General features: G+C 42.7%; 1 protein-coding gene across 2 annotated transcripts in view; it reads right to left on the reverse strand.

Moving 5' to 3' along the window:
• Window positions 1–860: 860 nt before the first annotated feature.
• KIF11 (kinesin family member 11) overlaps window positions 861–15,467 on the reverse strand; it is a 185,904-nt gene continuing 171,297 nt past the window's right edge. For both annotated transcript variants that reach the window (XM_029609919.1, XM_029609918.1), the window contains exons 21-23: window positions 13,033–13,184; window positions 1,927–2,037; window positions 861–1,121 (exon numbers count right to left, since the gene is read on the reverse strand). In XM_029609919.1, coding sequence (XP_029465779.1) covers window positions 996–1,121; window positions 1,927–2,037; window positions 13,033–13,184 — 389 coding nt within the window. In that variant the 3' untranslated portion in view covers window positions 861–995. The remainder of the gene's footprint in view (window positions 1,122–1,926; window positions 2,038–13,032; window positions 13,185–15,467) is intronic.

Below are 15,467 nucleotides of genomic sequence, written 5' to 3' on the forward strand. Positions count from 1 at the left end.
TATATTGGTTTTATATGTAGTATAACCATAGTGCACAAGTCCATCCACTCGCACAATTCCAATTGGTTGGATGAACCCTTTCGTCCAATACGCACTGAACGACCCACTCGCACTGTCAACAAAGGCACCCTCTCCATTCCCCCTTTGAAAAAAGCCCACCTCTCCTCTACTAGGGACCGTGCACTATCCATTGCAGGCCCTAAACAATGGAACACCCTCCCTACCACTCTCAGGCTAGAGCCATGTTACGCCAAGTTCAGAAAAAAACTTAAAACATGGCTCTTCCGACAAGCCTACCCTGATTAAGTACACCGACTTCTGCAAGTATCTTGCCTACGCCTTGTATATTCCTGTAAATAGTCCGTTGCAGTTTTTATTTATTGCTTTAATTCCTCCACCTCCTGCTCTTTGTATACTCCTCCTTGTTCGCCCTCCCTGTTCATTGTAATTTCTACCTTTAAAGTTACATTGTAAACCGGTATGATGTATGCATACTAATACCGGTATATAAAAGTTTTTAAATAAATAAATAAATAAATAAATAGTAGTTAGTAATTTGTTGTAGGCAAGTGACTTTAAAGTCCCAGTAAAAAACCCACAATTCCTCACAACATACTATACAGTAAGAATGTTTATCGCAACTCCACAGCAGATACCCATCCCAGACAGAATTTTAGTTATAGATACTGAACCAGCACTATGGAAGTCTGAACTTTATTAAAAAAAAATTTAATACATTTGCTACCAAAATCTACTTTTTTTTAGGTGAAACAAACATTTTTTATTCCCTATATATATATATATACACACACACACATTTATTTCTTATATACATTTGTATAAAACAGTTTAAGGTGATATGCAAGTGAAAAGCTTTAATGTAACAAGTTTTATTTGAAATCTACAGGAAAATTATCAAAATTAAAAAAGTTATTTGGACTTTAAAAGTGAACAGATATAGATATCCATAACACTATCTTTGTAATCCACTTGTGTTAGTTTTGTAATCGCAAAGGCAATTTAGAACGTGGTATCGTTTCTGTACCATCTTCTATTTTTGATTTTTCCAAAAGAGTTGTGGTAGCTTTATTTTCTTTCTCCCTTTTCTGGCTCTTTTTGTGCTGAGGATATAAATTATAAAAAACATATTTAATCTTTAAGCTCTATAAGCCTCATATTTTAACAGAAAGGACAGTCCTTCAGTTTTTAGCACAGGTATTAAATGAATCTGAATAAAAATAACTAATTCCCTGTCCATTTATGTGCAATAACTTTCTAAAAGCTAGTTTTGAAATGGAAGTGTTCACATGAATGGAGAGGGCTATGAAGTATTCCTGAAGAATTGTTTGATGGCCAGTCGAAGAGCATTAACTGAAGGGAATCAGCAATGCTCAACTCAGGAAAGACAGCAATTCAACAGACAAGACCAAAGGCTTTGAATGACGACAGAGCTACAAGAGAAAGTGTTAATCATTACAGAAAACAGATAGCCAAGTAAGGCACTATGATAATGCAGATGTGTGGGTTGCAGGCAGTAATTTATGGATTTGAGAGTTGCTTGGGTTTGATTGATTATAAATATTACTATCCTTATCATAAGGCTTGGGGGTATCCTGCATGGAGCGACAGATACTACCATAAGTAGCTTTTTGGGCAGACTGGATGGGCCTTCAGGTCTTTTTCTGCCGTCATTGCTGTAAGAAATTTGCATATAGTGGACCTCCAATGTACACAGATCTCAGATTACATTCACTGTGCATATTGGCTGACATCACCAGGTCAAATTTGGGAAGCCCTGTTATTCTAAATGACCAAGGGGAAACCCCGCCTCAAATCTCAGTATTGTTTAAAAAAGAGCTCTAAAGCGTTCGTAATAGATACCTACACATGCTGCTAAAAGCAAACCAAACCAGAAAGAGGAATTACCTGGAAGAAAGGAACACCACCACTTTCTTGGCAAGTGACATTTAAGTCTACAAAAGACTTTTCATCGAAGAGGTTGTCATCATACATTAAAGGCTCATCTTTGGTTGAATCCTAGAGAATGGTTTAGCAGACAAAATAAAATAAAATCAGTTGCACCAAATACTAAACACACACACACACGCATAGTACATCTTCAAATGCAACATCTTTATCTCACATCCTTTACTTATGCCTCCAATTTTTAATTGAAAGGACAGTATCAAATTAATAATGCATTTATTGTTTAGACCTGTATTCAGTTGTTACTTATGTGACTTTCTGACCTCACAGTACTTGTTCAGAACAGAAAGAATGCTGGAGAAAAAATAGGGCAATCTGTTCCACACTCAACCTTACACCGGGCATCGTGAAAAATCATTGCTAAATGCCAAGGGTATTACCTGAATGTAATCTGCTTTGAAGTATCTGAAAGGTGGAATATAAATCAAATAAATACTCTATTCTACACTGCACCCAAAGACCAGATAGGAATCAAAATATATTCAGTGTATATACACCATTTGTGTAAACCAGCATCTCTAGCCTCCCATGATTATAAGGCTGTGGGAAAAACCACATAATTAGCTTGTCGTCAGCATACCTGAAGCATTTCTACCTCCTAATTCTCTCCCGTCCTGAAGGGAACAGGAGTGGAGAAATAATGTTGAAGTAGACAGAAGCAGCAGTCAAGTGTTTTTTCCCTCAAACCAAAGATTTTGATACAATTCCTAGATGAAGTGATGTCCCTTTAGAAGAATTTAATCTTTATACCAAGTTTCTTGCACCTGCGTATGTGGCCAATCATACACCATTCAAAAAGACCTGGATGCGTTTAGGAAGTTTGCAATTGCTGGTGTCCCACAGCTGACAAAAGGGGCACTCATTTCAATTCATAGGAGCCTTGACTGACAACAGACACTACTGCTGACAAGTTTCAAGCTTGTGTTAATTCAATCCTTTTTGGTGTGATACCATGAGTGTGCATATCTTTCTGTGTAATTATTCATATTATTGTATTATTATTATTATTGTATTATCTAATTTTATTCAGTTATGCCTTACTATCGCTCCGGCTATCCTAGCCCTCCAGGTTAATACCCCTTGTTATATGTAACTTTCATCTCTTGTTATATGGTTTTGACTTTGTTATTCCCCCATGTTATTTGTAAACCGATCTGATATGAATTTCTTTCATGAAGGTCGGTATATAAAAATGTTAAATAAATAATTAAATAAATAATTACCAACACGATAAAATATTGACAATGAGGGCATTTGTAGCATAAAGAAGCTAATATACTTGGAAAAATAAGTGCTTTCAAGAAAATATAAATGATGGATGCACTATATAAATTCAAAACGAAAGTGAATTTCACAGTTGATTTTGGAACTTGATACGTTTTTATCAAGGTAAGATAAGTTAAAAACTTATTTGCATCTAGTTTAAATATTGTTTAAAAACAATGTGTATGGGTTTCAATAAAAAATGAAGATTTGACAGAGGGGGTAAATTGTTGTGCAAAATTTGTCACATAATTGCTTCAGAATCTTGAAAAACCTACTGCAGGAAATCAGGGGCTCTGGTTTAAACCAACAAAAATAAATCCCCTACAAAACCTAAGTGCTTTTTTTCTCTTGAAGCCTCAAGGACCAGCAAAGTAAAGTGGAGAAACCCCACCACCCAAAAAAAGAGAACCCACACTTTTGGAGGATGATTGTGGTACACATTGCAGACTAAGGAGAAATTTTTTTTTTGCCTGAATTTCCTTTCCTTGATTCCATCCAGACCAGTCCAGATGCATGCGTTATGCCCACCAACCAACAGATGGAGACAGAGACTAACAGACTTGCTGATGTCACCCCTTACAGTTACTGTACTAACCTCAGCCTGCCAGTATTTCCTGTAACAAACTAAGCATAAAGTAACACCACTCCCTAACTCAAACCAGAGGGCTTCCTAAAGGGGAAAAATTGAATACATACTTTTTAACACCAGAAACTGTAGGCAAAGCTTATTTTTCCTGAACAATTACTCACAGAATTCATACATTTGGCAGATAGGGAGGATCCTGAACTGGACTCAATAAAAAGAAATTATCAGGTAAGAATAAAATGTCTCCTTCCTTTTCCTCCAGGCCTGACTAGTTCAGAAACATGGGATACACCCAAGCTAATTCTCTAGTGGGGGAGAGCTACCAAACCTGTTCTTAAAACTTCCAAGCCAAAAGGAAACCGCCTCCTTGGCCAGAACATCCAGATGAGGTTTTGAAAAAGAATATAAAGAAGACCAGGCTGCTACCTTACAAATTTCCAATGAAGAGACCAAATGAAGCTCTACCCAAGATGCTGCCTGCGCTCTAGTGGAATGAGCTCTCAGATCCTTATTTATATAGGCTGCCCTATGACCTCTTATCCATCACACCAACATGATGCTGTTTCTCCCTTTCTGAGCTCAGCAAATATAACGAACAGATCTGATCTTCAAATAGAACAGAAGCACTCTTTACATCTAAGGAACAGAGCTGAGTATACTCCTCCCCATATTCCTCTTGTCTAAAGGAGGGGAAACATCACCTGACTCAAGTGAAAAGGCAAAATCACTTTCAGAAGAAAGGAAGGAACTGTATGAATGTCACCATTGTCAGAAGTGATCAAGAAAGGTTTCCTGCATCATAGGGCTTGTAACTCAAATTCGACTAGCCAAGTAAATCGCCACTAAAAATAATACTTTAAGAGTGAGCAGCTTAGTAGAAGACAAAGGCTCAAAGCTAGAAATGATAATGAGAAATCACTACTTACCTGATAATTTCCTTTTCTTTAGGACAGTCAGATGAATCCAAAACCAGTAGGTAATGCACCTCTACCAACAGATGCAGAGGGAGCAATCTGGGGGTCACAGTATAAATACCCTTGCAGTGACATCAGCTTGCAAGTATTTCTTCAAAAGCAACTGTGGACAGGCTAACAAAACTTGATTAAAAACAGATAAACATTTCAATTCTCAGCCAATAGGTAATTCTGAGCTCAGACAAGAATGTATTAACATTAGTCTAGGGACTGGACTAACTCTTACCAGTAATCCCTGTAACACATGGCCAAGGAGGACCACACTACAATCATTCGTCAGCCAAGGGAGGGAAGCTGGATTCATCTGACTGTCCTAAAGAAAAGGAAATTATCAGGCAAGTAGTAATTTCTCATTTTTTAGCTTCCAGTCAGAAGAATCCACAAGTGGGATGTACCCAAGCTACTCCCGAATAGGGCAAGAGGCTGCCCGTGGTCCAGTCAAAACCACACATGCCAAGTTTGCATCCTCCCAGGCTTGCATATCCAGACAATACCTGGAAAAAGTGTGTAATGAGGACCTCTCATTGCAGCTTGGAAAATGCTGACAGGAGACCATTTCACTTCCACCAATGACACTGTGAGCCCTAGTGGAATGAGCCCCGACTGGGTAACAGCTTCCCAGAATCAACATATACAGCTGTGACTTCCTCTTTAATCCAGCGAGATATTGGAGCCCGCGAGGCTGGCTCTCCTTGCCTAGTACCGGCATGAAGAACAAACAGGAGATCGATCTTCCGTAACGGCTTAGTAACCTCCAGATACTTGACAATCCTGTTTCGACATCAGAGTCGCAACATACGATCCTCCTCTACATCTCTCTGTCCAGAGATGGACTGATGAAAGTGAAACACAGCTTGGAGTCACCCGGAGGAAAGGCTCATGGCAAGACAAGGCTTACAGTTTGGAAGTCCTACATGCAGAACAAATTGCCACAAGAAGCAGTTTTCAAGATCAGTAAGCACAAGGGCAGAGTACGCAGCAGTCTAAACGTAGGGCCTGCCAAGAAATCCAATACCAAATTATGACTCCATAGGGGTACCAGAAACTGCAAAGGAGGATGGAGATGTTTCACTCCTTTCAGGAAATAGGCCACATCAGGATGAGACAAGGAACCTCCATTTACCTGACCCTGAAATAGGTGAAGGCCGCTACTTGTACCTTTAAGCAATTGAGGGTCAAGCCTTTACTCACACCATCTTGCAAAAATTCCACTGCAGTTGGGAGACCTCCATCGGCAGGGGGAGCCGAACTGAATAGTCCAGAGATCTCAGCTTCCACAGACAACCGGGAGCACTGAAGAGGACACACATGTGCTCTCACCCACAGTACCACTTCCAGGGTTGCCGCCATTAAACCAAGTACCTGCAGAGAGGACCATATGGTTGGGTGCAAAGTGTTCATCAATAGATGTAGCTGTGCCGTCAACTTCTGAATACGAGCTTCCGACAGGAAAACCTTGTCCTCAAGGTATTCCAACGACTGAACAGGCTGAAGACTGCTCTTGGCCAGATTCACCACCCAGCTGAGCTCCTGCAACAGGGAGATCACCTTGCAGGTCACCAGGTGGCTCGCTTCTGGCAACTTGGCTCGAATCAGCCAGTCCAAATACAGGTGTACTAGGATCCCATCCTCTCTCAGTTCTGCATCTACCACCATTACCTTGGAAAATGTCCTGGGAGCGGTGGCCAGACCAAAAGGCAGGGCCCAAAACTGATAATGGATTCCAGATTTGCTAACCGCAGAAAGCACCGAAGCTCTAGTTGAATGGGAATGTGAAGATATGCACAGACAGGTCCAAAGAGGTAAATAATTCCTGACTGCACGACCATTATCACTGAGCACAAGTTCTCCATGCAAAAATGAGTCACCCGCAGATGACGGTTGACACCTTTGAGATCCAGGATGGGACGAAAGGATTCCTCTTTCTTGGGCACAATGAAATAAATGGAATATTGCCCCATATTTTCTTGAGATGTGGGCACCGGAATCACAGCCCTCAAACTGAGGAACCTTGCCAATGTATCCTCCATTGCCTGCTTCTTCTGTGGGGAGTGCAGGGAGAGACCATGAACCCATCCCGAGGAATACTGCAAAACTTCAGCACATATCCTTATCGTATCACCTCAAGGACCTATTGATCCAATATGATCTCGACCCACCTCTGATAGAAGAGAGAGGAGTCCCCCTATCTCCTGTTCTCAGAGAGGGTCAGCAAACTTTCATTGGGAGGCTTGGGAGGATCCACAACCAGAGTCTGCACCCCCCTCGAGGCTGTCTGGGACGAGAAGACAGACCTACCAAAAGGTAGAGTCTTCTGAAAGGTCGCTCCTCTTATAAGGTCAAAAACGCTTGGCCTCTCATGCGAACGGTGCGTGAAGTCTCTTTATCCTCTGGTAATCCAAGAACCAGTGATTCGCCTTACTTACTGGCCAGTTTCTCCAACTCGCTCCCCAAACAAGAGCGAGCCTTTAATGGGCAATTTTGTTATCTTAGCCTCAGAGGTTGCATCAGCCAACCAATTTGTCAATGATAACTGATGCCTGGCTGCTATCACCAAAGCCACTCTGGCTGAAGTGTGGACCAAATCGCAATCTGCACCTTGCCAAGAAGGCAGCTGCTGGTTCCATAACTGCTCAGGAACTCACCCTAGAGTCAGCAACCTCTTAATAGAGAAGTAAACAAGAGCGAGCCACCAGGTAACAAGAAGCTATTTGCAAAGTCATTGCCACTGCTGGAAATGTCTGCTTAAGGATAGTTTCAATCCTATCAGGATCATCCTTCAAGACCTCTCCTCCTTCCATGGTAATAGTGTTCTGCTCAGAGACTGCACACACAAGTGCATCTAATTTCGAAGTCAAGGGGTATAGGCCTTCCAAAATCCAACCTCCTTTGAAACTAGCTCTTGAATGGCCTCCATCATTGCTTTACGCCAGGAAACCAAAATGGGATTTCTCTTTGGCTTAGACAAGGAATCTGCCCCAGGAAATCAGAGCATTTTCAAGGTCTGGGAAAACAGAGCTGAGAGTTCATCTCTATGAAAGAGCCATCACATAGACCTATATGGCTCTAGTCCAGGAGGAATTCCACCATCTTCAAAAGTCAGGATTGGTGCCATCATTCGTGCCATCCAGATCTCCATTGGACAGTCCCGCTCTAGGACGACTCCAGCGCTTAATAGCCGGTCCAGGCAAGTTTCCTACTTGTGACTCTGCCCTGGGAGCATTGGACAAGGCTGAGGACTGCGTCTGAAGGAAAGACTGCAAATCCCTGGAAAATTGTATCAGGATGTCCCGAGGCACACTCACTGAGCAACCGTCCCCTACTGATGAATCAGGGAAAGTCCAAAATCAGGCGCCCACCTGAATAGTGATTACCCAGACCTACATCTGGCTGGGAAGAACAAAGCCTACTAAAATCAGAGGAAGATAAATCTCCCTGAGCCTCCAAAAAGCACTGGCACAAGTCAGTGGGCACTCTTGGCTGAAAAGCCCAAATATGATAGGCAGTATAAATACAAAGGTACTTAGGTTTCTGAGATATAGGCGCTATTAGGCCGGCAGCACACTGATCAGTGATCGGAGACATGTGTCTTTAAAAAAAAACAAAACACATCCAAAATTCTCCTAGGCATTCAAGACTTAGGTGTCATAAAAACTTAAGTGCACAGGTAAGCAGATGGCCACTTAAGACGCTGTTTAACTTGGACACACAGACTACTAGGCATGCCCAAGTGTCCAAAAACTGGACGCACAACTTGGACGCATAGCTAGACGCACACACTGAACAGACAATCCTGTAGAGGGCAGCCTATAGAAAGCGTGCAAAATGCCGTCTAGGTCTACCATATGTTGTGTAGCGAAAAAGCCTCAGAGCGGGGATAGCCTACAGAGGCTGTTCAACTTGCCAGACTGCCCGTGTCCCTTGACCTCTCACGGAGCAGGAGCAACATCTGAACAGCGCCGAGCACGGAGACCGGGGGAAGGAGAAAGCCTTAAACAAACCCCTCCCCCTCCTTCTCTGTATTTTTATTATATTTTTTTAAACTTACCTGAGCTCAGTCTTACCTGGCTGAGTACAGAGACAGTTTCCTGCTCCGGGGGGGGGGGGGGGGGGGGGATTATGTGCCATCACCACACCTGCTGCCTTTCAGCTGTTTAAACAGCTAAGCCCACACTGGCTGAAAACCAGCTACTAAGGTACACCTCTGAGGCACCATGTATATCATCTCAGGAATGCTCAACTGGGGGAGGGATCATTGGTATCACTGCAGGAGAGTGGGGCAAATTCATTTTCCTTATTTCTCCTTTTCAAAATTGAAACAATCCCCAGTGGGGAGAGATGCATGTCCACCATCTGTTGGAGAATTCTGGCAAACTGTCACTGCAGAAGAATATATACTGTGACCTCCATCTGCTGGTACAAGTGCACAACCCACTTGCTCTAGATTCATCTGAGTGGATGCTAAGAAATACCAGAAATAAATTCCAAGATGGCTCTGAATCCCTCACCAAAGGGGCATAGGGTGACCGCTGAAGTTGGTGGGGCACAAGGAAATTTGCTGCTGCCATGTGCCCTAGAACACTGTACACTCTCATACATTACCTTGTGATCACTACTTTCTTTGATGCACAATGCCTATAAATTTTATGCTCACAGCAACCCAAGCCTTAGAAAGTTAGCTAAATCCATCCCTTAAATAATCGCCTAATCTACTAGTAGCAGTCATAATAAAATGTGAATGAAAAAAATGTTTTCTGCAAGAACATTCTAAACCATTTTCTGCATGCAAATGAAATAAAAAGCAAACTTCTGTATAAAATAGAAGTGAGGAAGAGGACCAGAATGCCATAAAAGCCAGTGATGGTAAGTATCACAATTTTCACAGCAAGAATTCAAGTTACACAAAAACTGGACCTTTAAAATACAGACAAACCCTGAAATACAAAATAGAAACGTGCCAACAAAAACTGTACTGGAAACCAGAAGCCTGACTGTATTATGCGGTGCAAAATTGGAGAAACAGAAACCATCATTCCTTGCAAAATATCCAGCAATAAGATCAAGAGATATAAATCATTCATAATATTAAAACCATGTAATAAAAAAAAAAAGTAAACACAGCTAACATCCAATAATTTAAAAAAACTTGCATAAATTTGTTCTAATATTTCCCAAATATTACAATATTTCAAAGTATCTGATGAATAAAACATCCAATTAAAAATCTTTCTAATAGAAACAATTTACACCCAATAAAACTAATAAGGACTAAAAAACCTCCTGCTCTCCATACCTGGGACTTTTTGATTTCCACTCACCCTGAGATCATCAGTTTGGGGGGAGGTAGAGCCACACAAACTATCTTCTCTCTCATTCACACACACACACACACACCCTAACTTTCATTCTTTCACACATTTCCTCTCATATTGACATACCAATGCTCACACACTCCCCGACTCACACACAGGCTCTCTCCCATGCATGTCCCTGTGAGAGCCTGACACACAAGCCAGGTAATAAAACACTAATACACCACCTACTGGGCAAACAGAACAAGCCGGGCTGCTACAAATGCCTATAGAGAAACTACATGCTAGTCAAAATACTGCATCTGTGTCACACAAGCACATCCCAGACAGACCCTTTCCTAATACAGAATAAGGGACTACAAATTAGAAACAAACATGTAGGCAAAACTAAATTGGAAAGCCAGAGAAATCAGACTCTGAACTCTGGAACGCTGAAGAAAAAGCAAAATACAAAATATTTAATAAATGCACATCTCCCAAGATGGCATATTCCAATTGCTGAAAAGCAATTTTTTTTTTTAACCTTCGTCTGATCTTATTTTTCTAATCAATTAGTTAGTCTTTTTCCCCCCCCTTTGTCTTTTCCTCATTCCTTCAAAATATTCAAATCCAATCTGAAAACCTGGCTATTTAAACAAGCTTTTTATAAAGATAAAGAGAAGGAAAAAAACAGTTGATTGATTAGGATGCACCAAACTAGAAATTGTTATTTGTAACCTACAAATGCACATTAAAGTTAAATTCTTTCCGTCTACTATGCTCCCTACAGACAAACTTAATGTACACACATATTTTATTGAAGTGAATTGTTACCGCACTATGATGGCACATGATTAATTGTAATCTACACCACTTACTTTATTCATTATCGTGCCTTGCTGTAAACCATTGTGATGGTTATCTAACTTAACGATGGTATAGAAGAGCTTTTAAATAAATAAATAAAATAAACAAACAGGCTCTCACACATGTGGGCTCACACAAGCTCTCACACAGGATCCCACTGTAGCATGCTCTCACATGTTCCCACTTTTTCATGTTCTCTCACATGCACTCACACACAGGCTCCCACTCCCACATGCATGATCCCATTCCCACACACAGGATCACTTACATGCTCTCTCATACACACAAGCACGTAGGCTCTCAATGCAGGCTGCCACTATCACACACACATACAAAGGCTCCCTCACATGCGGGCTCCCATTCCCTCACACCCACACATGCAGGCAGGCTCCCATTTACAACCCCCACCACCACCAAGCAGGCCCCCAATTCATACTACACACACCCATACCGAGATAGGTTACCACTCACATATATCCAGGCAGCTTACCATTCTCTTGCAGAAACGGGATCCCCATCGGGTCCGGAAAGCTATCGGTGGACCTGATCCCGCCTGCGGCTAAGAAGAGGCGCAGGCCTGGGAGGCTGCTAAGAAGAAGGAACCTGCTCTCCCCACTGTTCCCTGTGTGCCAGCTCCGTGCTATTCAAAACTTGCAGGGCTAGCACTTCCTCTACATGCTGATCTCATGATGCAGGAGATCAGCAGAGAGCACATACTGGCCACACAGTTTGAAGGCAAACATACTTACAAAAGCGGGAGAATGGACTTCTCTTTCTTCTCAGCTGCTGGTGACCTCCTGGACCTCTTCTTTCACCGGCTGCCGCTGGTCTCCCGAGCCTGTTCCTCTTCTTTCTTTGGCCACCGGCGGCCTAGCAGGCCTCTTCCTCCTCTTAGCCACCAGCTGGATGGGGTCTGCTAACAGCCTCCCGGTCCTGCTTCTCTTCTTGGCTGCCAACACGATGGGGTCTGCAAGCGGCCTCACGGGCCTCTTCCTCTTTTGTGTTGCTGCTTTCTGAATGTGCACGGCATACTTTTAAAGTTGGTGGTGCCTGTGCACTACGGACGCTAGCTCACCGGAAGCCTAATGCACTTCACTGCCTCAAGGAAATACGACACAATGGGATGAGAGGACAAGGGTCTACCTAAAACAAGGCCTCTAAAGCAAGCAACAGCAACCACCTGCATTTTCGAGGGATTATTATAAGTGTGTATTTACAATCTCTTCAGAGTAACCCTTTTTACTCAAATCAGACCTCGCAAGGGCCATGCCATAAGAAAACCGATCCAGATCCTCATGGTCCTCCGGAGCATACACACAAGTACATAAGCTCTCCCATGCAGGCTGCCACTATCACACACTAACTACAGGACCCAACAACTTTACTCCACCTCTGACCTGGAGTCATTTTTCCAGTATTAAGAAAATATGAGTTAAGCTAGTGAACCTCTGTATAGTGGTGGTGGGTGTTTATAACCAATGTTTTCATTAGTATAGGATTTCCCATGCAGGTGCCAAGCAATGTGCACGGTTTTACATATGCATTTTTTTTTTTTGGGCAGGACTCATTGCTACATTGGAAATAAAGTTTGCACACAAAATATGTGCACCCAACTGCAGGTAAAATTATGCACTCTTATTACATCGGGTCTTAAAAGCAGCTATTAGGTAAACAGAAGAAAAAAAGTGAATGAAATTGAGGTGGCTTGATGGCAAGAGGATTTTTGTCTTTTCAGGTGCAAAAAATAATTCCATCTTCCAGATAAGGATTAAGGGGCACCCAAATGACAGCAGCTGAATGGGAAATCCCACATATGCCCAGAAAAGCTTTTAGGATGCCCTCCCCCCCCCCACCCAGTTTCTTTTAGGACACTGTCAGCATTGTCAGATAACATTTTCCACATAGATAGCTGCATTTTTATTTATCCTCCGAGCAAAATAACTCAGCCAAGTATACAAGCAGAAGGACTCTTTACCTCAGCAATTCATACATAATTCAATAAGCTTAATAAATTTCTAGGAATCGATCCCAAAAGTTGGATACCACAAGTACACTAATTTACCTGGTCAGCCTCTTCTGTTGGCACTGTTGCATCGCTTAATGGGATTTGTAGGTCTAGTTGCTGCCTTTTGAACTCCTCAAGTAGCTGATCCCGTGGCTTTGTTTTTACAAGCACAGTTGGATATAAATACTGCTTCCTCTGTGGTGTCATACCTTTAAATGTGATTTTAGAAAGTTTAAGTTTTACAGTGGACACAGAATAAGGATAAGCTTTTGAACCTAGGAAACAGAATTTATCCAGTTCAACTTGTGTTAAAGAAAATTAAGGGTCTTATTCATAAAAGGATCTTACCACTTATCCCTCGATTATTGAACAATTCTTTATTGAATGCTGCCTTAAGAACCTAATTTATTACGCTTTTCTCCCATAAGCACAGCATGGGAAAAAAGCCTAAGTAAAACAATTGAGACTTAAATGTTATACAATTTCTAGGTAAGACTTCTTGCAAACAATTCAGTGACAATATACCTGACGGGTTTTATTTTTCAGTACGGATGCTATACACCGAATAGAAAAACTTTGGAAATAAATCCCAAGAAATATCTCGTCTTTCTGAGAGGAGCTACTCTGTACTTGCTCTATGCAAGTCCGTACAGAAATAAAAAGGTGAAAGAAAAAAAAATAAAGAAAAAAATAAGGTGATACCCTTATTGGACTACAGAATTCCCCTCTCACCTTCTGGCATGTGCAGCAAAGTTTTGTACCTTTCCTGGCCTGTGCAAATTACACGCCTCACCCAGGTAACGTGCTTCTCATGCTGCGCCACCTGCCAAAAACCTCCAAACCAGTACACGCCCTGGGGGCCTGCTGCCGAAAAACGTCTATGCATTTACTTTTTGACTAGGTCACTGGCAAATTTTTATTAAAGGAGCAGCAACCGAAAAATAGAAAATGCAGTGGGGGATAGCAAAGGAGAAAGCAGAGTGCTTAGCTGTAATAGTTCTCCTAGGACAGCAAAAATTAGTCCTCAAACATGGGTGACATCAGATGCAGCCTGGCATGGAAAACTTAGGTCAAAGTTTCTAGAAACGTTTCTAGAAACTTTGACTGACACTGAGCATACCCAGCTTGCCACTATCCATGCGTCCACGCGGGGTCCCTCCTCAGTCTTATATGGAATTAGCGAAAAATAAAACACAAAATAAACCCGAAAAAAACCCAAATCCATGGGGTGGCAGAGTTGGTTTCCTGCTGTCCTAGGAGAACACCTGTTACAGGTAAGCAACTCTGCTTTCTCCTAGGACAAGCAGGATGGTAGTCCTCACACATGGGTGAATACATAGCTATAGGCTGCTCCCAAATAACAAGCAAGAGCGTCAGGCATCCAACCAGGTGCCAACAGGCACAACCACCACAGTGCAGTCAGCCACAGAGGGAGATGGCCTGAACATGAATAAAGGGCCTGAGACAGGAAGAGTTGGTTTTCACTGCTGAAAAAGGTTACGGAGGACTGACTGACCGAAACTGCTGTCATGTCTGCCATCTTTGTCCAGACAGTAATGAGAGGCAAAGGTGTGGAGGGAACTCCAAGTCGCAGCCCTGCAGATCTCATCCATGGGTCCAGCACACAAGTGGGCCAGCAAAGCTGCCATGGCTCTCACAAAATGAGCTGTGACATGATCCTCAAGCTGAAGTCCGGCTTGCACATAGCAGAAAGATAGCGAGTAGAACAAGGTCTGCTTGAACAGTGCAATCCCCAACCTGTTTCTATCAAAGGACAGAAAGAGCTGTGTGGACTGCCTGTGGGCCGCTGTATGGTCCAGGTAAAAGGCCAGGGCCTTTTTACAATCCAGCGTGTGCAGAAACCGCTCACCCTTGTGGGAATGTGGCCTCAGAAAGAAGGTGGGCGGGATGATGGAGTTCCATATCAATCAGTCTATCACTATCTTCAGCAGGAACTTAGTATGCGTACGCAGAACCACCGTGTCATGAAAGAATTTTGTACAAAAGGTGGGTATGACATCAAAGCCTGACGCTCACTGACCTTGCGCGCTGAGGTTACTGCAACTAGAAAGAGGACCTTCCAGGACAGGTATTTCAGGTCGCGAGATTGCCGGGGCTCAAACAGGGCCCACATAAGGTGGGCTAAAACCATGTTGAGATCCCAGGAGACCACAGAGAACGGATCGGCAATTTGAGCTGGAGCAGTCCCCACATGAAGTGCCAGCAAGCCATCCACTCCCTGGTGATATGCCCCAATAGCACTGAAGTGGACCCTCACAGAGGTGGTCTTCAAGCCAGCCTCAGAGAGGTAACAAGCCAGTCTCGAGCGAAGGCATCCGAGATCGGCCTGCAGTCCGTCCTGAATAGGGAGCAGAATTGGTCTACTTGCTTGTTATAAGGGGGAAAGCAAACAGATCTAAGTCCGGGGTTCCCTAAAGGCGGAAGACCAGATTTGCAATCTGCTTCGGTGACCATTCGTGAGGGCAGAACGA

This window comes from Rhinatrema bivittatum, chromosome 7 (genome assembly GCF_901001135.1).
Source record: "Rhinatrema bivittatum chromosome 7, aRhiBiv1.1, whole genome shotgun sequence".
Lineage (NCBI taxonomy): Eukaryota > Metazoa > Chordata > Amphibia > Gymnophiona > Rhinatrematidae > Rhinatrema > Rhinatrema bivittatum.